General features: G+C 47.9%; 1 protein-coding gene and 1 long non-coding RNA gene across 2 annotated transcripts in view; both read left to right on the plus strand.

Annotated features, from left to right (window-relative positions):
- The first annotated feature begins 1,215 nt into the window (after window positions 1–1,215).
- Window positions 1,216–5,916, plus strand: LOC113225232. The gene is made up of 2 exons (XR_003309906.1): window positions 1,216–1,311; window positions 1,629–5,916. It is a non-coding gene; the product is annotated as an uncharacterized LOC113225232 (long non-coding RNA).
- A 14,219-nt stretch (window positions 5,917–20,135) lies between these two features.
- Window positions 20,136–24,611, plus strand: part of LOC111549579 — a 57,968-nt gene continuing 53,492 nt past the window's right edge. Inside the window, exons 1-2 of the mRNA XM_023222731.2 lie at window positions 20,136–20,228; window positions 20,851–20,971. Coding sequence (XP_023078499.2) covers window positions 20,136–20,228; window positions 20,851–20,971 — 214 coding nt within the window. The remainder of the gene's footprint in view (window positions 20,229–20,850; window positions 20,972–24,611) is intronic.

Below are 24,611 nucleotides of genomic sequence, written 5' to 3' on the forward strand. Positions count from 1 at the left end.
TGAATGCATATGAAACTTTACTTTAGAGAAGGGCTTGGTTAACGTTTTCTATGAAGGGGCAGATAGAAACTATTTTTGGCTTTATTGGCCTTATAGGCTCTGTCTCAACTACTGAATTCCGCAATTGTAATAGCGTGGAAGCAGCCATAGGCAATTCATCAAGAGAGCAGCAGGGCTGTGTCCACTAAAACTCTATTTTACAAAAACAGGCAGTGCGCTGGGTCTTGCTCGTGGGCTGTACTTTGCCCATCCTCACAGCCTGTTTCTGTGAGGCCTGTGAGCTCAGGATGGTTTTATGTTTCTAAAGGGTTGTAAGGAAAAAACAAAGAATAGGTGACAGGGCCCAGAGCGAGTATTTACCACCAGCTCCTTGGAGAAGCTAGCTGACTCTGCTCTAGAGCATCGCAGGAAAGTCAGGCCAGGAGGCAGGCAGCTATGTCCCTGAGTATCAGGGGGCCTGCCAGGTAAGTCACAATGAAACAGATGGGCCAGATGAACCCTGGGCCCTGTCCAGCTCCAGGGGCTAGGGTCCACGTGACTCTGATGACCGAGCTCTGGGGCTAGAGGGGGGAAGGGAAACGGCCCCCTAGTTCTCTTTTCAGTTGTCTATTTCAGATGGGTCTTATGAAAGAGGATCAGAAAAGCCTCCATCAGAAAATGAACCAATAATCAAGTGAATGGGGTTTTCGTTTCCTGAATTGTCTCTAGCCTGCGAGGCCGTGTTTCCATGTGGAACTTCTGAGTTCTCTACGAACTCGAACAATGAGTCATAGGCAAGCCAGGGACCCCCACCCACTTGGAGTCACGAGGCTCTGACATGGAGACAAGACCACGGGGTTTCTGTTAGGCCAGAGCCCTACCCTCAGCTAAGATGCTTCTTCTTTGTTCTAGATTCAGTCACATAAGCAGAGGCAGCAGGTACTAGGCCTCAGGGTAATAGTCCCCGAAGAAAATAAAGAGAAAGTCTGTCTGAGAAAAGCCAGTTGTGCCGGTTAAAGAATAACCTATGGCCACAATGCCTTACTGGAGGGTGCTTGGGAGCCCATGTCCTCATGTCTGTTGTATCGGGTTAGGGAGAGCCTGGTGCATTTCAGCGGGGAGGGGGTTGCTGCTGGTCCTGTTTTCACTCCTTCTCTCCCCTTCCCCAGTGACCCCAAGACAAAATGCTGTTAGGTAAGTAGGGTCTGCTTAGCCCCACTAAGTTCCCCCGTCCACCATTAGGAATCAGTGGTATTATTATCGTCTACCAGGACTGACCTGGTGCTGCTCAGAGCTGGGGGCTCAAAGCAGGGCCTCCCTTCATCTTCTTAAGTTATTCTCTTTTTTTTTTTTTTTTTGAGATGGAGTCTCGCTTTGTCACCCAGGCTGGAGTGCAGTGGCCGGATCTCAGCTCACTGCAAGCTCCGCCTCCCGGGTTTATGCCATTCTCCTGCCTCAGCCTCCTGAGTAGCTGGGACTACAGGCGCCCGCCACCTCGCCCGGCTAGTTTTTTGTATTTTTTAGTAGAGACGGGGTTTCACCATGTTAGCCAGGATGGTCTCGATCTCCTGACCTCGTGATCCGCCCATCTCGGCCTCCCAAAGTGCTGGGATTACAGGCTTGAGCCACCGCGCCCGGCCCTTCTTAAGTTATTCTCTAGCAGCTCTGAGTCTCCTAAAGATTGATCCTAGAGAAAAGACTATGTCACTTACTTCTTTTTGTGATTGTAAAAACACGCATATTTACTGCAGAAAATTTGAAAAATAGAGAAATGTGTAAAGAAGAAAATGTACAGGATAATTTTAGAATCAAAATCAATCTGATTAATTCAGGAAATGATTATTTACTGAGCACCTACTATGTGTCAGCCACTGTTCTTGGTGCTGGGGACATAGCAGTGAAAAAAAACAAAGTCCTCACCCTCGTGGAGCCTATATTTCAGTAGGGACAGTCAGTACAGTAGAGGAAGGGGCTGGGCTGATGGAACAGAATGCCTTTTTGAATAGGGTGGTCAGGACAAGAGGAAGCAAGGGATGCAGCTATATGGGGAAGAGCGTTGCTGGCAGAAGGAAGAAGATCTGCCCAGGTGTTGGATAAGAACCTGCTTATCCCTGTGCATTCAGGGATACAAAGGAGGCCAGCATGGCTAAGATGAGGCAGGGGCAACCGGGGGGAGAACAGGTGGGACTTGCCAGCCATGAAGAGGACCTTAGATTGGTGTTGAGTGAAATGGAAAGCCAAATGCAGGGTCTTGAACAGAAGAGGGCCATGATCAGCCTTATGTTTTGAAATGATCATTCTGGACACTAGTTGGAAAACAGACAGGGGCTGGGGGTGGGGTTGGCAAGGGCAGAAACTGGGAAGCCATTTGGTTGTTGCGAAAGTTACACAAAGCTATGAAAGCAGGGCTGGCCTGGTTGAAGGAAGGGTGAAGGTAGGGGGAGGGCTGGCAGTTCCTCCCACTGGGCCTCTGCCCTTTCCTTTCGTGCTCTCTGAGGTTCCACCATGGGACCCCGGGGTACCTAGGATTACATTTTGAAAGCTATTGGACTAGAGGTTGTCCAAGGGCCCTTCCAGCTTTGGCTCCTGTGCTCTTGTGTTTCAGGACCATGCTGATTCTGTGGAACCAGGCCCCGGCTCTACCAGCCAGGCCTCCGAACATGTCAACTTGAGAACTGAACAGGTTCAGGGTCTAGGAAGGGGAGAGATTTCAAAATTTTAATTAAAAAATATTTTAAATGTTTAAATTTTTGTAGAGACAGAGTCTTCCCATGTTGCCCAGGCTGGTCTCAAACTCCTGGGCTCAGGTGATCCTCCCGCCTCGGCCTCCCAAAATATTGGGATTACAGACATGAACCATGAGATTTGGAAACTTAATTCAGCTCCCACGTACTGAATGTGGCCAGCCCTGTGTGGGGATTGTAATGATGAGTAAGAGGAAATGTCTGCTCCAAGAAACTCACTGGCTGGGATGGGAACTAGGGAATCACACGAATGGCCCATCCCAAAGTCTGAGAGGCCCCCGGCCCCTCCCTGCCTGGCCGTTCTTCCATGTGGCCCCTGAGCCAGTGGTTCCCAAACTGGGCAGGTCATAGAGTCATCGAGGAACTTCAGAATATGCAGATGCCCAGACTGTGCCCTCAAAGATTCAAATTCAGTTAGTCCAGGATGGGTGGGGCCTGGGAATCTGTTCAGACAAAGGCCTGGCCTGAAGCCTGGGCTGGAGGGTTCAGTCCTGACAGAAGCGCAGAGACTGCACGAAAGCTTCTGCCAGCCTCATCAAGCCCGTGCTGGGCAGGATGTGGAAACCAAGCCTGTCTTCCAGTGGGATCCTGAGGTGGGGGAGTGCTGGAGGAGGGGGTGGCAGCTCCTTTATCAGCTGTCCCCAACAGAGGCCCTTCCCCCAGGAAGGAATGTTAAAAAACTCCCAGGAAGGAATTGCTAGGTTTGGAGACCATGGGAATTCCCCATCTCCCCCAATCTCCTCAGCCACCTCAAATCCACCAGCCCGTCTCCCCACGTTTGGGTTAACTCCTTGTTGGCCCGGAATGTCTCCCCTGGGTTGAGCTACTGATCTGTGAGATCACTTAGTGGCCTGAGATATTTCCAGAATACAAGCAACACTGACAAAAATATTCTTGTAGGGTCCCACAAATCCCACTGAGGAAGGACCCCTACAGGTGGAGAGGAGTATGGGGTATGCAGACTGGAAGGTGGGACCCTAAGATTCATTCCAGAACTGGAACGAAATCAGGCACTTCCAAAGAGGAGAGAGATGGGAAGCAGGAGGAGGAAGCAGGAAGAGGAAGAGAACGAATCTTATGTGAATGAATGGTAATTTTCTCTCAGTTACTGGGAAGAAAAAAAAAAAAAATAACAAAATCAGACCTTAGTCTGGTCCACTAAAAAGAATTCTCTGAATCAGACTCCTTTCCTGGAAGTTGTGAACTTTATCCTCTGGCAGCCATTAATCTAATATTAAGCCCCTTAACCTTCCTAATTGTTCTCTTTCAGTATCAGCTGGTTTCATATTAAACTTTCAATCTTTCCCATAATGCAGTTACCTCCAACTCCAGCCAGATCCAATTCAGAGCTGCGGTCAGCTCAGACCTTTGCCTGCTCTTGGCAACACGTCCCCCTGTCCTGCTCCTCTGCAATCTGCCCCTCTTTTTCTTCATGTGCTGTGAAGGCATCATGTGGATGGGTGTTCAGCTCCTGGATTGGGGATGCACAGAGCCTGAGGGACACACTTTGCAAATCTGCACCTTGCACTTTTGAGTTCTGGTCTGCAAGGTCTCCTTTATTCTTTTGGACCAAGGCTGTCCGTGGGAGAGGGCAGCCTCCCGCCTGTCAGAGCAAATCAGCCTCAGGCGCTTTCTGCGGCTCTGGTATTTGAGCTTTGTTTTCCCTCTCTCCCGGGAAGAACTCATTGAAATAGTTTCTCTGGGAAAGACAAAGCATCTCGCCCAGATGCTGAAGGATCACTTGGTACCTGCCTGTCTTGGTTTCCCATTGTGCCGGTGAAGGCGCATCATCAACTCTAAAGCTGACCTGTGGTTCTGTCTCCAGACAGCTAACTCAGACATCACCCTCTTGCAGCCAGCTGCACAGCCTGAGTTGGAGTTCTGGCCTCTCCTAGCAGTGAGTGACAGTGTTGGAGGGGCCTTGGACACCTTGGGTAATTGCTAACTAAATATGAGCAGCTAGGGGAAGGTCTTCTGGTCCACGGGAGAGCCAACGGGGCATTTCCTCTTCTGTTTTCCAGTCAGGGTAGAAAGCTAGAAAGAATCCTAAAACTCACTATCCAAGTCCCCATTGTGTGGGGACAGAGGCCTGTCCTGAAGCCTGGGCTGGAGGGTTTAGTCCGAAGCAGAAGCGGGGAGACGGCATGAGAGGGTTCCTGCTAGCTTCACCAAGCCCGTGCTGTGCGGGATGAGGAAAATCAAGCCTGTCTTCCAGGGGGGCCCTGGGGGGGGGGGGGGGGGGCGCTGGAGGAGGGAGTGGCAGCTCCTTTATCAGCTGCCCCCAGCAGGGGCCCTTCTCCCAGTCACCGCAGACCAAAGCCGGCTCCTCCTGGGGGCTCCAACCTGTCTGTTCAATGTTTGCCTTGTGCCTTTTCCTGCTGAGGCCACCCCCGGCACCATCTCAGGCCTCAGAAGGACCACCTCACTGAAAGACCCCTGAGGGTGGGAAGGAAGCAAGCCCTCCGCACCCCGTCCCAGTCTCTCATCTGGGCACTAGCACACACAGACGCCCAGGCCCCATCCCTGCGCCAGAATGGCTTCTCGCGTTTCCCGGTACGATGCCACTTTCCATGAGTGCACAGAGAGCCCCTGGGCTGAGCTGGGGGCCGAGCTCCACGCTCTCTGAGCAGCTCTGAGCTGCACGCCAAGGAAGGTCTTTCAGATGGGCTCTGGGATGTGGAACATGGCGTCCAGCCCCAGTGTCCACCCCACGCTCTAGGCACCCTGACTTCCCCCACCTTCTTACCTGAGTATCAGCTTACTTCCATCTGGGGACTGAATATGGGGCAGATTCCAGAAAAAGGAGGTTGGGGCACCAACACCAACACCAACTCTGCCAACGGAGCCAGCGCAGCTATTTGTCTTCAATCACAGACAGCAGGGGAAGCTCACGGGCTCTGCACCTCCAGCCCCGGATGTAAGGATATTGCCCGTTAGACAAAGGGAAGGCCTCCACTCCACAACTTATGTTTGTGAGCTTAACCTTTGGAAAAGGCCCAGGTTCTCCTACCATGTACAGCTGCTGTTGACCTGGACAGTCCAGCAGGGTCTGAACTTCAGTGGAAACCCAGAAGGGGGTCATTGGCCCTGGAGGTCAAAGTTGCTCTAGGTGACAGGCAACCAAGACTAAGGGCAAACTTGAAACATAAATGAGTTCAAGCCCACAAAAATAAGACAGTTTTAAATAACTAAACACTGTTTTCTCATTCTTCCCTTATCATCTGAGGACGTTTTAGGCAAATGAAGCTTTAGAGTTTTTCTCCTTTCATTGGGTTGACAATATTTAAAATGATATCCAGAGCTGTCTCATTTGCCTATTGCTCTAGGTTTACTGATCCTCAGGAGGTAAGACTGGATGGGTTAAAGTGGGCGGGCTCGAGGGCTGAGACTGTCCATCTCTCTGAGAGTCGAGGGCAGCATTTATCAGGGGCCTGTGGTCAGCCAAGCTCGGCTTGGGCTCTGTGGGAAGATAAAACCAACTGACCCAGATGGGGTCCTGTGGGGCCTGGATACTGTTGGGAAGATAAAACATATGAGCCTGATAAGAAAAAAAAAGCAAAATCCGGCAGAAGGAATGCAAGTGATTCCAATGCAATTGATTTAAGTGCAAACTCACTAGGAATGGGTGGGGGGTTTGATTGGAGAAGGGGTTATTCAGAGGTGGTTAACCACAGAAGATTGAGGAGGTGAACTCTAAGTTGGATTTGGAGGTAGAAGGGAGAAGTTAGGGGAAGCATTTGTTTTATATTTGGGTGTGGTGTGTGGGGGGTGTGGATAAGTGAAGTGTCTCACACACACACACACACACACATACACACACACACAGCTTTGAGTAGGAAGAGGGTCAAGAGGACCAGGTTGGCCTAGACAAGTCAGTCCTAGCTTAAAAAGTCACACTCAGGATTCCTGCAGTACCTCCGCCATACCCACCCCCACCCCCATGGGCACAGCACTCCCTCTTCTCTCCCACGCAGGCCTGCTGCCTGGGGTGCCACGATCATTTCCATAGCAACCAATTGCTCTGTGACACAGACATAATTCTGACTCCAGGTAGGTTATGAACAGAAGAAACATGAAACCACTAAGTGACAGAGATCTAGTTTTCCAGTAAGTGCCCTGCTAATAAAGAAGAGAAAATGCACAAACTAGAAGATAAATGGAACAGGAATGAGCAAATGCTAAATTTTCCATGAGGCATCAGCTGTTTGCTAAAAACAATAGCAACCTAATAGGTTCAACAAGAATGGTGCTGGCAAGGACAGCCCGGAACAGCCTCTTTTGTCAGTCTGCAGAGTAGGGGCGATGGCAGAACCCGGGGATGCACAGTGTCAGGGTTGTGAGGCAGAAAGGAGATGCCTTAAATGCATCATCTCAATCCTGCACACGTGCCTAGTGCTTTTACTGGAAAAGCTGAACTGCTGCTGCTGTGAATCCAGCATGACCTCGCCTTCATTCATTCATTCATTCACGTATACATGCATGCATGCATACATTCAAGAACTCATCAGTGCTAGGTAGGTTACTAATTAGAAATAATTGGGAGAAAAGTCTGAATTACTAGGTATTTTAGAAGCAAAGCTTTCTTATTCTGAAGGCATGGCTGAGATGGTGCCTTCAGCAGGGAATCAGAGAGTCTGATCCAGTCTGAGTCTGCCACTCACGCTCTGTATGACCTTGTGCAAGCCACTTACCTGTCTTGGTCCTTATCTTGTAGATGAGGTAGTTGGTGATCTATGTGATGCTTCCAAATCTGTCTAGTTCAGAGGCCTGCTTTAAGTGTCTAAATGTTAGAGTGAGTTGATGTGTTGGGTGTTTTCATAGAGCAGAACCAAGACCGTTTACTCATTTACCATTTATTTCCACCTTCTGTTGATATTCATTGACCACTTACTCTGTGACAGTCACAGATCTAGGCATCAGAAATAAAGGTAAGATGTGATGGTGGCTTCAGGGCCCTCATGACCAGGTTGGGGGATAGGCAGGCCCAGGCTCAGGCCCACAGGGCACAAGCTGGTCTCCGAGTGCAGACAGAGCTCATCAGGTGTGGGGAAGGGCACTTCCACCTGTGGTCAAGAGCTCTCGCCACACCCTGGATGGGGCTGGAAGGAAAAGCAGGAGGCAGACTCAGAGAGGAGGAGCTGCATGGAGAGGGGGTGCTGAGGAAGCCCCACATGACCCAGGAAGCTTGTGGGGAGGAGGGGAGGAGAGAGATGCAGACAGGCCATGTGAGGGCCTGTGCCCTGACATCATGGTCATCCTTGTCAAAGATCTGGAGATTAACAGACCACACAGAAGAAGGGGCAATAAGTTAAGGGGAAAGAAAATAAGCAGAATCCCAGGAGGGAAGAGCATAAGGTCTGGCCTTTGTGCAGGCATATTTGCCTCCAGAGGAGATCCCAGTTGCTGCCTGGTGCTGTCATCACTAAGCCCTGGGGTGAGACTAAGAGGGGGACACCCGAGGAAGAGTTGGGAGTGAGTGCCCAGACTTGGAAAAGACTAAGGGAACGTACTAGGCTGCCAGAAAGGCTGGAGCTTTCTGAACTCACCTGAACCTTCTGAGCTTTGGGCCGGGTGCCTCAGTCTGCCCTAAAACCGGCAGAGAGCTTAACGCGTGGTTTCAGTGCAGAGCAATGTCCGTCTTCTCTAAAACACCCAGAAAGATATGGGGAGTGAATTACAGACTGTGGTGCTAAGGGGAGTCTTAGCCAAAGAGACTACTTGCCTCTGAGTTTTCCATGCTTGTCTACTTAACAGAATCACGAGGACTCCCATAGCCTCTCCTAAAAATTAACCAGTTAATCATTCAACACACATTTTGCAGCAGCTGCTTGGTATTATTTGTTATGCTACAAATTCTCAGGGCTCAACAGAGGCATTGTTCGTGTCCTTGAGGAGTTTATAGTGCAGCTGGGAGTTTGTATATGCAAGTGAACGTTTATATGCGCTAAGTTATACCTATTAAGGGCTAAACCAGGAGTGCAAGCAGAGAGGATTACAGAGGTAGAAGAGAGAGCGCGTGTGCGACCGTACATAGTCTGTTGGGACTGGCTGATCAGGAAGTCTTCATGGAGAAGTTGGAATTTGTGTGGGTTTTGAGGACAGCTAGATGGAGAGAAAGAGGTCAGAACAAAGATGTGTTTGGGAGAGACAATGCTTTGCAGCAGCATTTTAGTAGCTGCTACTTTTCTGAGAGGAAACCTGGGCACTAGCATGGAAAGAGGACATTTTCTGACATTGGAAATACACTTCGATGTCAACCTCGACCCAAGTTTGAATCCTGGGTCTGCCACTTACTAGCAGATAGGCCTGAGCAAACTCCTTAACTTGCCCTATCTAAATTGCCCCATTTATAAATTGAGAGTGTGGATAATGTTTATCTCAAAAGGCTACTGGGAGGATAGAATTAATGTGACCACAGGTAAAACACTTCCAGGAATACTTATTCCTTCTCCCTTTCTTGGCCCATTAGGAAAGCTGCATTTGAGACCAAAGGGAATAATTATTCCAGAAGTCCTCTGAGTGCCCTTGTAGAAGTAGATAAACAGATTGATCAGTGAGAAAAAAAAATATGTTCTCATCCAGACCGTGGGGTGAGTTAACCATGCATGCTTTTCTCCGGATGTTTGACTTCCTGAATCTTCCTTGAACAATGCTATCTCTGTCCTGGCACCCCTGGCAAGCAGTCCCATGTGAGCCAGGTTCTTGTCACATGTCCTTTTCCTGAAGTGAGTCACTGGAGAAGTGGGCTGTAGTCATAACCTTCACCAATTAACGGAGGTGAATGTGGATTGGAATGAACACGAACACGGTGCAACTTGGTGCCTAATGTTCCTTTCCATCAACGTTTTGCCCCAGGCCTTAACCTTGCAACTCAAAAAAGTAGGGAAGCATAAAGAATGGGATAAACTGAATGACCGCTTGTAATCCACAAACAAAAGGCCTTTCAACAGCCCATGGTCGGAGGCTTTATCTATTCCAATCAAATCTAGCCAGTTGCAAACTGGAGAAAAAAATGGGTGATCCTAGTAAGAATTAGTTCAGAAGAAAATTGAAAAAGACATTTTGTTACCTCCTCAGGGAAAGTGATAATGAACAAAGAAGGAAAAAATCTAAATAACTGATGCAAAGACATAGAACTGAAACTTCGAGAATTGGATGCATGCCTTCCCCCTTTAGTTGTATAAGCACAAATTAATTTTATGATGGCAAGCATAAAATTAAGATCAGCAGTGCACAAATCTATGTGTAACCTTCAAGATCTTTTATTTCCCCAAATTAGGTTGACTGATGGCGTCTTCACCCTGGGCAGCTACGGTGGTGGAACAGAAAACAATAGACTGGGATTGGGACAGGCTAAGTCCCACCCTTCACCCTGGCTGTGTGAACTTGGGCATACCACTCTTGCTTTTCTGGTACTGAGGAGTCTTCATCTGAAAAATGAATCATTTTTCTTGATAATTTACAGTTTTCTTTCAAATCTCTCCACCACCACCCAGCCAAAGTTTTTATTTTTATGGCAACTCAGATCTTGAACCTTAAAAAAAATAATAATAATAAGGTAGAGAGGACAGCAATCCTTACCAGTGCCACTCTATCACCCTATACAGCTCCTCAAACACAAGCCCAGAAGGGGCTTCACTTTGGTGGAAGTCCTGGGCCTACGTTTGTATATTTAAGTGGAACCCAAATACTTGTTCCCAGAGTGGTGTCAATGGTCACCCCAACTTTTCAAATTCTGGCAGGCACAGCAGATCATTCTGTGAGCTGTTCTCATTCACATCCAATTTCCATGGAGCCCCAGCTGTACTCTGCAATTTGGTTCTACCAACGCTCATTGCATGTTGCTGATATGGCAGGCACTAATATGAGATGCCGTGAGCAAGCAAGCATAGCTCAGCCCTGCGGAAGCTCGCACTGTAGTAGGGAACACAGAAATACTTGTAGTCTGAGCATAATGGAAGCAGAATGCCCTGTGACAGCACTTAGGAGGGTGAGGGTCATTTTAACTTGGGCAAAGCTTCGTAGGGGAGGAGGCCTTTGTCCTGAGCGTTGTGAAATGGCTAGGATTTAGACAGGCTGAGACGAAGGAAGAGCATGCCAAGCAGATGGAAGAGCAGGAGGGAAGGCATGGCGGCAGAAGGGTTCCAGTCATATTTAAGGAGTGGCACTTGCTGGATCTCCAAGTGTCCAAGAGTGATGAACTTAGAAATTCAGGCAAAGGCCTTGTCATAGAAAGCCTTCAGGATTCTAAGGAATTTAGACTTTAGGGCAGAAAATGGGAAACCATGGACATTCTTGAGCAGGGATGTATCATGGTGGGACTTGTGCCTCAGGAAGAGAAATCTGTCAGCAGAAAGGCTTGGAGAGTGAAAGTAGAGGCAGAAAGAACAATGACGGCATTGTTACAAAAATCCAGACCAGTGGACATGGAGGTCTGAGGTTCAGTGATGAGACCAAATTTGGAAAGGAGGGAAACTTTGGACAGGTGCTGTAGCAGCAACAGAATGGAGGCTCTGGGGCTGATGGGGCATGGGGATTAAATTCACACTGAGGCAGGAGAGTGTTGAGAGGGAATCCAGCCATCTTCTCTTCCTGTGTTCACAGGGTGGTGTATCCTCGGGGTTGTTGTACAGAAGTTCTCTGATGTCAAAAATGAGCAGGCTTAGGGAAATTGATCTACTTTGGTAGAGATTGTGTGTTATCCACCAATATCTATCTGCCTTACTTTATTAAAAATAGAACCCTTAATTTTTAGCTAGGCACATGCCTCCTACCCCTACTTGGAATAAATACATTTTTCAATTTTTTTGCATCAGAGTGGGTTTGCATGAGTACACCTGGCCAGTGATTTATAATCAGAAGTGTCAGATTTTGGGAAAATATAATTTTTTTGTTGGCAAAAAAATAGTCTGGATGGGAGCTCGAGTGACCATCTTAAACCACTAGACAAAAACTCATGTTGAAGATAATGGAGCCATAAGATAGTGACCGGTGATACTGTAGAGTTGCCATACTTGGCCCAGGCTGCCAACATCTGGATTTCAGTGACATCGGAGAGAAATAAATGTACATTTTATTTATGCTACTGTTTTGTCTGTTTTATGCAACCAAATCTAACCTAATCTTAGTCCATATAACAAAAGTCAAAGGAGTATAATGCGAACTCATTTGTAGCTTTCTAAAAATATAAATATGTGTATCTCCTCTAAAGACACTTCTTCCAAGGATTTTAGCACCCAAGAAGCCAAATCATTCATTCAAAGATTGAGGGGTGAGCAGAGTCTCGGATGGGGCAAGTCCATCAGGCCAAGTCTTGAGCCTTAGACCATCAGCTCTATAGAAACTTCGCCAACTCTCTTTACTGCACAACCAAGCCCTCCACTCTCATGAGAGGGGAGCTCATGTCCTCTAAGCCCCTTTCCACTGAAAGAGCACTGCTCTCAGATTCCCATTTTTCCCAATTTTATACAATTTGTGTCTTGTTAACATAATCTTCCTTTAAATCAAGTGCAGTACCACTGAGGATGACTCAGGTGTTGGAATTGGAATCAGATCTGAGTCCTGCCCTTTCTATATTTGACATCTTAACTGGCCAGTGACTCATTTACACAAAATCTTTTGGGTTAGTTTGGCAAGTGTTTAGTGCTTAGATACTTTACATTCAGGATGTACTTTATCATATTAAGAGCATAGGAATTCTAGGGGATACATTGTGTTATGTACTAACTGCAGGGGACAAGTACAAGTGAATAGCCAAAACTGAGGCTGATGTTAAAGGTTAGCTGCTGAGGGAGGATCGAAGAACCAATTTCCATTCCCCAACCCCGTAAAGGACATCTAGAGGTGAAACTGGTTTAACCAGGAAGATGTCAAGATCAGTTCCAGCCTGCTGAAGTGGAGGTGCTAATCAATAACTGATAATATCTAAGACGTATTGAGTGCTTGTTTTCTGCCTGGCAATGTTCTAAGCATTTAGATTCCTCAAACACATCACCTCACAACTACACGAGGCAGCTACTCGTAATACCCCCACTTGCAGACAGGGAAACTGGAAGCTAGAGATGAAGCAATTTGACCAATGTCATTCAGTTAGCACATAGAAGAGCTGCTACTTGAATCCATGTGTTTCTCATTGCAGAGCCCTTAACTACTACATTAGTTGCTCTTAGGGAGCTTAGTAATATTTCCTTCCTCATAATCTCCCTCTTATCAGAATGTGTTTCTTCTCTATGACACCAATTCCATACTTGATGCTTTATCTGAGAAAACCTTTATAAATAGGCTGATACTTGCCCTTTCCCAGGTGACAATATTTTAAGTTTGATAGGGGTTTTACAAGAATGTACTGATGAATCCACTGGAGGAAGGGTTAGGGGTGGAGAAAACTCTAATCTGCAGCCTTTACCAATTTCCATGGTGTAAATACTTCCACCATGACCAGTGCAGCTGGTAAATTTCCTGAATATTTGATGATTGCGTCATGCCCAGCAGCTCCAGCACACCACTGGGCCGAGGGTTCTATTATAGTTAAGAGTGCCCACGCTGGCTGGGAATTCTAGGAAATCCATGGCCAGCCTGAGAGAGTTCTGACATGAGAAAGCCTTGCAGTCCCCTTCAAGGCATATGTGTTAGGGGGATCCCCAGCTTCTTTTCCTCAGCAGTCTGGCCCAGGACATGCTGGGAGGTGGTGCTGTGGCCCACAGAGAGGCTGCAGACCTGGGCTCACGGCCCAGTCTCCCTCCTGAGGCTCCAGCGCCTCTTCTGGAAGCAGCGCTGTGACCAGCAGGTGGCAGCACTCTCACGTTCAACAGTCTGTGCCTCGGCAAAATGAGGGGCCTTTGTTCTGAGCCAGAGGCTGTGTCACCAAGAGAAAGGCCCTGAGGGGCCAGCTAATCAGCCTGTCCTTAGCTGACCTCCATCAACGTGAGCGAAGTGGACAGTCTCTGGCAGCGTGATACCATGAGAACAACCTTAGCAAACAGCAGAGACAGCACAGTCTCAACCCACCCCTGCCCATCTTGAGGGCCTGGCCTGGGGCTGCCTCATAAAAACAGGTGGAGCTCCATTCAGGAAGGGAGCTAAGTGCCAAGCGTGGTGCTTCCAGTGCTAAGAAGGAAACGACTCCTGCTTGCTCCCACCACCAGCCATGCTGTGGTGCCGCCTGCCTTCTCTGCTGACTCCGTGGGTGCTCAGTTCCACCAGGTGACCAGCTGTTCCAGCTTGCCCAGGACTGTCCTGGTTTTAGTACTGAAAGTCCCAGGTCCTGGGAAACTCCCTGTCCCCAGGCAGCAGGCCAGCTGGCCATCGGAACTCCTAGTCCCCGTCCGTGTGCAATGCCTGCCTGGCACACAGTAAGCACTTTCGATGGCGTTGCTGCTGCAGGAGAAGGCAAAGCAGAAGTCAGGTGGGACTATAAGAGCTGACTGACCCAGATAGACAGGTTAGTTAGTTAATTGATATTGATTGATTAATTTATTTAGAGGCAGTGTCTTACTCTGTCACCCAGGCTGGAGTGAAGTGTCATGATCATGGCTTGCTGTAACCTTGACCTCCTGGCTCAAGAGATCCTCCCACCTCAGCCTCCAAGTAGCCAGTACCACAAGCACATGCCACCATGCCTGGTTAATTAAAAAAAAATGTTTGTAGAGATGGGGTCTCACTATCTTGCCCTGGCTGGTCTTGAACTCCTGAGCTCAAGTGATCCTCCTACCCTGGCCTCCCCAAAGTGCTGGGATTATGGGCGTAAGCCAACACACCCTGGCCTCATTCCATTGGTAAAAGGTGTTCCCTTTGCTTTTGGTCAGAGGTAAGAGCCAGAATGTGTGAGGGGGAATCCTCAAAACAGTCCCTTTCTTCTCCAGCTCACCTCGTATCTTTGACCTCCCTCCCTCTTCCTTCTCTCTTACGCTCGCCTGCCTGACTCAATAATCTCACCCTCCCCAGAGTCCAGTGGCAGAGAACTCTGTGTTCCAAGGAAGGGTGGAGCCTCTTCGAATGGGCAGGTGGCAGGGGTGGTAAAGAGGACAGGCCAGAGGAGGGAATGAGGCAGGCCAGGAGGTACTTCAGCCACCTAGACATGGAGCAGCGGGATTTAGGCAGCCCAAAGATCTGTGCGAGGTTTCCTGGAGCCCTCCCACTCCTGCCCCCACATCCGAGCAGGGACGTGCACATTCCTCTCTCCTCCTCTAACTCAAGCCCCATTGTGCTGTGGCTTATCTGTTCACGTCACTGTTGACCCCTCCAGATGGTTCACTCGGACTCCCAGTGCCTAGCTTGGGGAGTCAGGCACGGCAAACACCACCCTGCGCTATGGCTTGAAGGAGGCCAGAAAGCTTTGCTTAAGCCAAGGCATGTGTGAGAAACTTGCAAATCCTTCTTCCCTGCTCTGGGCATGGGGAGAAAAGGCAGACTTCTCGCTGTGGCCCTCAGGTTCTGCACAGACCGGCTCTTGTCAATTCTCCAGGCTTATCTTGTGCTGCGTTTCCCGGGACTCACTGTGGCCATCATCCTGGCCTTCTGCCAGGCCCTACTAATGCCATGCTCTCTCTCGCCTCAGAGTCTTCACTCAGGCTGTTCTCTCTGTCTGGCCAAGAATAGCAGGCAGGGTCTGGTTTAGACATGGTCATCTAAGAAGCCACTGTGAGCAAGGGAAAGTGAAGCTTTGATCTGGAGGATGTCAAGGGTCATGGCGTCCACCTGGGGAGGAGGTCTGCTCTGACCAGCACACTCCCTGTGGCGGCACCAGCTCTCTGTCACCCTGTTAGGAAGGAGTTAATGGGCACTGACAAAGGCAAACTTCTCATGGGCTTTCTGTTTTAAATTTTCTATATAACTGACCACTCCTCATATCAAACTATCATACTCAGCGGATTTGTATTTTCATTCCACTGGTGACAAATTAATGCAGGCATAGCCCTATTCTGGATAAAAATTGACCATCCCAGTGAAATCTTGCTGACTCCTGTCTCTCAGCCAGCACTTGAATTTGGTGGAGACTGCATTAACCCCAGGGTCTCAATAGAGATTCCTAGGTCTTGGAGGTTTCTACTAAAAGGCCCAATCTTCCACCTTACAGAATACAGGCCAGAAGTTTGGGCTACCTCGGCTGCCAGACCGTAGTAAATCAATATTGAGTTTATTGAAGAAATACTGAGTTTATGACATGGAGTTTGCCAAGTAAGCCAAATCCTACACAGAGTGCACAGCAACTCTGGTTATTAAGATCTAGATAAAAACCCAGGCTGGCAACTATAGTCCCAGCAACTCAGGAGGCTGAGGCAGGAGGATTGCTTGAACCCAGGAGTTCAAGACCAGTCTGAGCAACACAGCAAGACCCCATCTCTAGAAAACAAAAAAGTTCAAAGCTTTGAGGAGGTGGTGAAAGCCTTTATTGGTGTCAAATACTCCAACTCAAGAGCTACAGAAAGATCTTAACTCTTCCAGAGAGGCCATGGTCTCTGTGTAAGGCACTCTGTGTCAGCTCCATGAAGGACACCCAGGAGGTGCACATGCCCAGAGAAGAGTGGCATCTGCTCCCCCCCCACCCTCGAAAGAGCCAGGCGACGATTCCTATGGAAAGTGCTACACCTCACCCAGCTGTGAGCAGCTTCTTCTGGGGTCCTTGGGGGTGGGGGAACCAAATCCCTAGGTGTGAATAGCATTTGGTATTTTCCAAGAGCCTGTGTCTACGTCTGCTTGCTTTTTGGGTTAGCTCCAGCCAATCCCTGTTATTTTTCACAGAGGAGGAAGTATCCAGCTATGGGGGAAAGTCCCAAGATCTGGGGCCTCGGGGCAGTTACAGGGATGTTGGGTTATGGCTGCTCTTTTCTTTCACCTATTTGTCTAGAAATGCAAACTATTCAGGTTGCCAGTAGCAAAAAGGCCAACGTTGGGGAAGCTAAGGCATGAATGTGGTGAAGGAGAGTTGGAGGAAAAGGCTCAAAGAACCTCTGTTCTGTTTTGGGGGAGGGGGTGACTTCAATCTTGCTCCTTCATTTCTACCTGGCCGAAGAGTCGCCTTGAATGACCTCACCTTCACCCAACCCCCACCCAACCTGCTTATTCACCTACACTGACACCTGCCCTTCAGTAAGAAGCCCCACCCTCCTCAGAACACGAAGTTCTCCCCAGAGTCTGGCAGGAAGATCTGGGGTGTGAAGGGATGAGGGGAGGGCAGTCAGGGCTGGAAGTGAGCGGAAGAAAGGGACAGTTTTATTGCTCCTCTCTCGTACTCTGGCTCCTGCCAGATCTGAGATAGCAGGTTTTAAAAATGAAATGAAAAGAGCTCTTGCTTGTTAGAGTTGGTCATCCTCTATAGACCCCTTTGACTCTCCTCTCTCCTTCAATAACACCAACTCCTGCAGCAACATTTATTGTGTGCTCATGGGGGCCAGGCACTATGTGAGGCTTGGGGCTGGGAGTTGATGCTGTGTTGGGGTCAACAGTCAAGGGAACAGCTAAATTCCAGCACTGTGAAGTTTGGGCCACAGCGAGTGGTGGAAATATAAAAGCTCCCCTCTGAGAATTGGAAAGCATCATATTTTTAAACGACTGTCCCTGGAGTTTACCTTTCTTCTTGAAGGAACCCCAGCGTCCTGTTCCCACGATGCCACCGCTGGAGTCTCAGCCCTGAGGTTGGGCAGGTGGGGGACTGAGCCTGTACCTTCTCTATTTACTGAAGGTGTTCCTGTCTGTCTTACTGCCTATTCACTGCAGTCCCCACAGCTGAAAGTCAGTAGGCAGAACAGTTGACCCCATAGGACCCATTTCTTCAATGAAACAGCCTGTGGCCCAGACAAAAGCCCCTGCATGGGTGGGTGGAAGCTAGGATGCTCTGGTGAGCCCCTTGGCTCCATTCCTGTAGTGGCCACATTGGAATCAAGTCCATTCACTGATGGTCTTAATGTGGACAGAACATTGAATTCATTAATTGTAGATGTAAAAATATAATCAAACATTTCCATCTATTTCATTAAAAATATAATCAAACATTTCCATCCATGTCATTGAGTCCTATCCAACAATGAAAAGGAACAAACTATTGATATATGCAACAACTTCGGTGGATCTCAAAGCAGTTATGAGGTGAACAAAGCCTATCTCAAAAGGTTACATACTGTATGACTTCATTTTGTAACTTTTCTAAGTGAAAAAATTCTAGAGATGAAACACAGGTTAGTTGTCAGGAAGGAGCAAGTGTGGCCACAGAGGACAGCGCAAAGCATGGCTTGTGATGAAACAGCCCAACATAGGTGATAAAATTGCATAGAGCTACACAGACACACACAGACACACACAGACACACACACACACACACACACACACACATGAGTACTTGTGAAGTCTGAATGAGTCTGAGTTGTACCAATGTTGGTTCCCTGGTTTTGATAATGCATTATAGTCATGCAAGCTGCTGCACTGGATTGGCCGAGTGAAGTGTCTGTGGGACTTGCTTGCCAATTTTTGATTGTGGTAATATACATAACATAAAATTTACTATTGTAACTATTTTTACAGGCACAGTTTGGTGACTTTAAATACATTCACATTATTATGCAACAAACATGACCATCCATCTCCAGAACTTTATATATCTTCCCAAACTGAAAGTTCATACCAATTAAACAACTCCTCATTCCCCTCACCTCCCAGCCCCTGGCAGACACCATTCGAATTGCCATCTCTTTGAATTTGACTACTCGTATAAGTGCCTCAACTAAGTGGAATCACAGAGTTTTTGTCTTTGTGTGACTGGCTTATTTCTCTTAGCATAGTGTCTTCAGGGTTTATCCATGTCATAGAAACATATCAGAGTTTCTTTCCTTTTTAAGACTGAATACTATTCCATTATATGTATGTATAGTAGCCCACCCCTCCTTTTCCATAATTTTACTTTCCTTAGTTTCAATTACCCACAGTCAACAGCAATACAAAAATATTAAATGAAAAATTCCAGAAATAAACAATTCATACCTTTTGAACTGTGAGTCGTTCTGAGTGGTATAAAAAAATCTTGCTTCATCCTGCTCAGGGCACGAACCCTCCCTTCGTCCAACGTGTCCATCTGTCTACACTCTCCACCCAGTAGTGACTTAATAGCCGTCTTGGTTGTCAGGTTGTCTGCCCCAGTATCGCAGTGCTTGTGTTCAAGTAACCCTTAATTTACTTAGTAATGGCCGCAAAGCACAAGTGTAGGGATGCTGGCAACTCACATATGCCAAAGAGAAACCACAAAGTGCTTCCTTTAAGTGAAAAGGTGAAAATTCTTGACTTCAGGAAAGAAAGAAAATGGTATGCTGAGGCTGCTAAGATCTATAGTTAGGAATGAATCTTCTATCTGTGAAATTGTGAAGGGGAAAAAAGAAATTCGTGCTAGTTTTGCTGTCACACCTCAAACCACAAGTTACGACCACAATACTGGTAAGTGTTTAGTTAAGCTGGAAAAAGCATACATACCTTCATGCAATTTATGTAGGCGGAATATGTGAACAGAAATGTGTTGCCACTGACAACAGTTGGGTTCGGTACTATCCATAGTTTCAGGTATCCACTGGGGGATCTTGGAATGTATCCCCCCAGGATAAGGGCGGACCACTGTACCACATTTATCCATTTATCCATCAATGGACATTTGAGTTGTTTCCACCTTTTAGGTACCTTCTGCAGATTTACAATTCTTTCAAAATAAAATGTTAAAAAGTACAATCAGCAATGAAATCTATGAATTGGCTCACTCTTTCACCTACTGAGTATGTAAATTCGTGTTTGTTGTTGACCTGTTGACTTTTGTACAGTTCCCATCACAGAGACGATTTAAGCTTGGTGGGGCATACAGAACCTGATTTTTTCTTTTCTGCTTTTAAAGAAGCAACATGTATGATTGTTCAGAGGATAGTATGTGATGTTCAGTGAGCTTTAATTAACCTGACCCATGACACTATGTACACGCTTAGATCGAGAAATAAGATCTCGATTTTATTTGAGGATATTCAGAGCCCTCTTGCACTGACAGGTGATTTCAGGAGAGACAATGACTTTAACATTGAGCCAGCTCCTGACTGTACAAAATATGAAGCCATTCTTTTTTTTTTTTGAGACGGAGTCTCGCTCTGTCGCCAGGCTGGAGTGCAATGGCACGATCTTGGCTCACTGCAACCTCTGCCTCCCAGGTTCAAGTGATTCTCCTGCCTCAGCCTCCCGAGTAGCTGGGACTACAGGCACGCGCCACTATGCCCGGCTAATTTTTGTATTTTTAGTAGAGATGGGGTTTCACCATGTTGGCCAGGATTTCTAATGCAACCAGGTAAAAGTAATTAGCAGGAGAAGGGAATGCTTGGCTTTGGAGGACTCATTTGCATTGCAAAGTATTTCCCATTGGTGGCTTGACCAGGCATTTCTCTGTCCAGCTGTGTAATGGTCTCAAGACTGCAGAGCATATTCACGCACAGCAGGGACACCACTTCATGTAGGGGCACTGGACTACCTAAAGTTGGAGGAAGGGACCCTGTGAGTAAGCATAACCTCCTCCTGGGAACTGCATGGCAGTGGGCCTGCAGGTGGGGAGGAGAGGGTGGGTGCTCACAGGGCAAGACAGAGGCTCAGCAAAAAGAATGTGTATTGTGGCTAATGCCACTGTCACCTTTCCAAACTTGTTTCTGAAAGGCATCGCATGGAGAGGGGATGCTGACAGGGATGACACAGTCCCAGCTCCAGAAACACCATCAGCTGAACACAGGGGTTTTTCATTTCTGTGTTTTTTTATGGAGGTTTAGGGGCTTAGTAAACCCCTAAGTAAACCTCTTTATGTGTATTTTTTTTTTCTGGGGATAAACGCCATACCTTTTCTCAAATCTTCGAGGTCCATGGCCTCTCAATATGTAGAACCTTATGCTAATAACTGCTCCTGGGAGACCTCTCCTCAGGAACTGACTTGACCCACCTTCCTCCCAATGTCGCTGTGGACAGAAGGAAGTCCCTAAATGTGCTCGAGCCTGTCTGATCCAGCTCCTGTGGGAGTCCGTGTTCCTCTCTTCACCCTGTCCTTCCCTTGTTCTTCTCTTCCTTCCCTGTCCGTCTTTGGCTTTGCCGCCTCTCTTCCCTTCCCACTGTTTTTCCTCCCTCCTCCTAGGTTCTCACATCACTTTCGTGTTTGGCTCTCCTGCAATATGGATTTGACATATTAATCATTACAGCAAGCGCTAAAATTCCACTGTGCTTCATTAATCTGGAGGAAAATACTATGTCAGCTGGTAAGTGCTGTAGGGCATGCTCATATGTTTTTCCCGGGGTCCAGGATAGTGGAAATTTATCCATTTCTATGAGTAACAAAACAGCAGGCCATATGGAAGGCCACAGTGAGCACGGGTGGTGGATGGACACAGGGAGGGTGGGAATGTGGATGGGCACTAGTCCTTGAAGGCATTAAGTCACCCATCATGGACCCTCACAGACCCTGGGCTGTTCAAGAACTCTAGTCAGAGAGGTTGAGTTGTAAAATCCTATTAGGATTGCCAAGACCAGAACAGTGTGACTTTAATAAGGTTAAAGTTTGGCATTTTTATGGCTTTCATTATGATAAGGTTTTCAGTCACAAGACAGGGAAAGAGCTAGAGAGGGTCCGTCCAAACGTAGCCAATCAGACCTCAAGGTGTGGCCAGGCATGGCCTCCTGCCAGCTCCCCAGGGGTTCCTCATGCTGCAGCACCGGCTTTCTAGTTGCAGTTTCTGCCCTGCACGTGGAGAAAGCCTGCTCCTATCTCTGGCCTCTGGGACTAACTGGGGAAATGAATCCAGGCAGCTATTTTCAGACAGAAAGAGCCCTTGGCTGACTTAGAAGCAAATGCCCCATCCTTTGGCCAAAGGTGTCACCCTGACCTTGGTCAGTAATTAGGCCACCAGCCACAATGAGAGCAGAAGAGATTGTTCCACTCCCAAATAACTGAGGGGGTTCGATGCTTTGGTTAATACCCTCCAGCCTAGAATGCATACTCTATTGTCCATCTGGATCTGTCCGTCCTTCAAACATCTGCTCCTCTGGGAGACCTTTTCTAATTTCATCCTCCCTTTCTGGCCCCAGGAAGAGTTCACCACTTCTCACTCCCATGGAGCTTAGGCCATACTTCTCAAGCAGCAGCTCTTTCAGTGCCGTGAGTTCCTTGAGAAAGTGCCTTTAGCCCCACCAGATCTGTAGCTCTCCACTCACGATTCACCTGTGCCTTGTTTTTCTTCGAATACTCAGCCCATAGTAGGGTGCCTAACACACAGTAGCTGTCCATAAATGTTGACTGAGAGAAAAATTTAGCTGGAGACACATCCCTTCCACTGGGAAGAGGGCTTAAATGTCATGTCCTCCATGCTTGGATCATCTTTGCCCATGAAGAACGAAAAAAGTTTAATTTCTAAATAGGTTACTAGTTTCTCGAAGTTGGAATTTGCATGGGTTCATGTATCTATCACATCTACCATCATGTGTCCACTAGTGTAAATTTCAAATGCATTAATAGTCTCATCTATGTCCATTGTGTCATAATGTTGACTTATTTAGAAAATTCTTTATTCAAACTGGACAATTCAAACCAACACCATCAATTATACACCTACCCTGTGTCATAGCCAGCACTAGGCCATTCAGAAATACAGAATTAAGAAGTCCCTGTCCACAAGGAGCAGAGTCTGGTAGCCAAAGAGATATAGTCAAGTGTTAAGTGCATATGAGGTCATGGTTTGCATGCTGGCTGTGTGCTGCCATGCAGGCACACAAAGATAAGGGCACAGCATGTTCCCTTGAGAAGTTTATGGTCCAGCTGAGGAGCTGAGCCATTCACTAATGAAAAACCCCAAATCGCAGCTGAGTATGTACCAGGTATACAGAGACCCCTTAGACCACAGCTCCCTGGATCATGGTGGGTAGCCCCTCTCTGGACCCACAGATGTGTGAGAACCACCAACGGGAGAAGGGCTTGGCCCTTCCTATTGCTTAGAGTCTGATGGACTCCAAAGGCCACTGTGTTTTGGTTCAGAACTGGAGTTTTTCTTACGGACCTGAGACTGATCTGAACCATCAGTGCTGCTATGGAGTGGAACTGACTCTTCAGCTAGGCCCTGGGAGACCCCCCATCAGGGCTGCTTGGATGAGGGATGCCCAGGCCTGGGCTTGACCTCCCAAGGTTATTTTGGACTGTAATGGGTCCTGCTTCCAGCACACCCTCGGCTCAGAACGAGGCCAGAACTGCACTGGATGCTACAGGAGGCAGGAGCATTGGTGAATGACCTTCAGAAGTAGGCAGTGCTGCTTAATGGGGAGGAATCGCCCCCACTTCACCTCCACAGCTCGTCTCATAAGCTCTGCAACTGGAGACGAGGGACCAGTAGAACTCGGAGGATGGCAGCGGGACACTGGAACTGGCCTCCCACGCTGCTCTGACTGGCTTTCCCCGAGTACTCGAGATGTGAGAAGACAGCCAAAGTCACCAGCAAGGGGTTGGGGGCTGAAAATTGTCCCCTGTGCTTGACCAAGGGCCAAGGGACAAAGTAGCAGGGTCCAAGGAGGTACCTCTCTCACATGGAGCAGAATCAGGCTCTATAAGAATAAGCGTTCTCAGTTGGAGGCCCTCCCTGCCAGGGGGAGGGCGATGCTGCTCCCGGCCACCACAGTTCTCTCAGCTGAGCCAAGAAGCAACTCTCCTTTGCCCCTGGCCACTCCTCACTCGTGAATGGGGAGCGTGACTCACATCTGTGGGGAGGGCAGGCGCAGTTAGGTGAGCCTCATTCAAATGCCAGGCAGACGCAAATAGCACGCTTTCCTATGAATAGCTTCCCCAGCTGTTCTGCGGGAGGCTGAGTGCGTCCTTATCCAAAGTACATTTGCCCTGTTCTTATTTATGAGCCGCATCGAGAACCATGGGCTGCCTACCTTTGGCCCCTCAAGGCCAGCTTTGTGTTCTTTGTTCCCTAAAGTCTCACCCAAGTGAAATATTAACTGCTGGTGGGACAAAAGGGCCTGGCGCCTCTGAAGGCAGGGCTGGTGAAGAAGGATGCCTGGAGGGGGTGTTGTTCCCTGACCTGGAATTTTCCATTCCCCTTGTGCTCACATGACCAGGGCAGTGTTTTCTTCAAGTCACAAAATGAAGATGGCTGCCAGGGTGGCTGGTGCTAAAAAACTGGATAGTGGTGGCCATGGCTGTTAATGGCACCATCATCACTGATGATAATAATCTCAGTGGCACAGCGTGATGGAAGCTGTTAGGCCTGAGTGCCCGGAGGCCAGGGCCCTGGCCATGGTTCTGCCTCCACAGCAGCCTGGAGAACCTTGGGGAAGCCACTAGATGCCTTGGCCCTCTACTCCTCAGCTGTAACACGGGGAGGCTGGGAACACAGAGGTCCGTTCCTGCTCTGACAGTCTCTGCGTTTATGAACTGCATTGATAGCTGGTCACAGTAGCTGTATTGTTTTATCTGTGAGGAGTTATTAGGGTGTACCCTCTACTGCCTTTGTACCTTTCTTTTCCTTCTTTCCGTCTGCCTCACTGTTACTTGGCCTCATTCCCTTTATCTTACTTCCTTCATCTTTATCTTCAGGCTGAGGACTTCTAAGCTAGACTACACACTGATTGTCTTTTGAATCAAGAGAGCCCACCTCTGCCACTTGCTAGTTCTGCCACTTCCTAGCTATGTGACCTAAGCCAAATTATTTTGTTTCTCTGCATATCAATTTCTTCATCTATAGAAAGGAAATCGGGTTAGGGCTTTCGTAAATATCACACATAGTGCCTTGTATATGAAGGCTTCATGGATAGAAGGCATGACATGTTTTTGTTTGTTTGTTTGTTTGTTTGTTTGTTTGTTTTTTGAGACGGAGTCTCGCTTTGTCGCCCAGGCTGGAGTGCAGTGGC

This window comes from Piliocolobus tephrosceles, chromosome 1 (genome assembly GCF_002776525.5).
Source record: "Piliocolobus tephrosceles isolate RC106 chromosome 1, ASM277652v3, whole genome shotgun sequence".
In the NCBI taxonomy this organism is placed as follows: Eukaryota; Metazoa; Chordata; class Mammalia; order Primates; family Cercopithecidae; genus Piliocolobus; species Piliocolobus tephrosceles.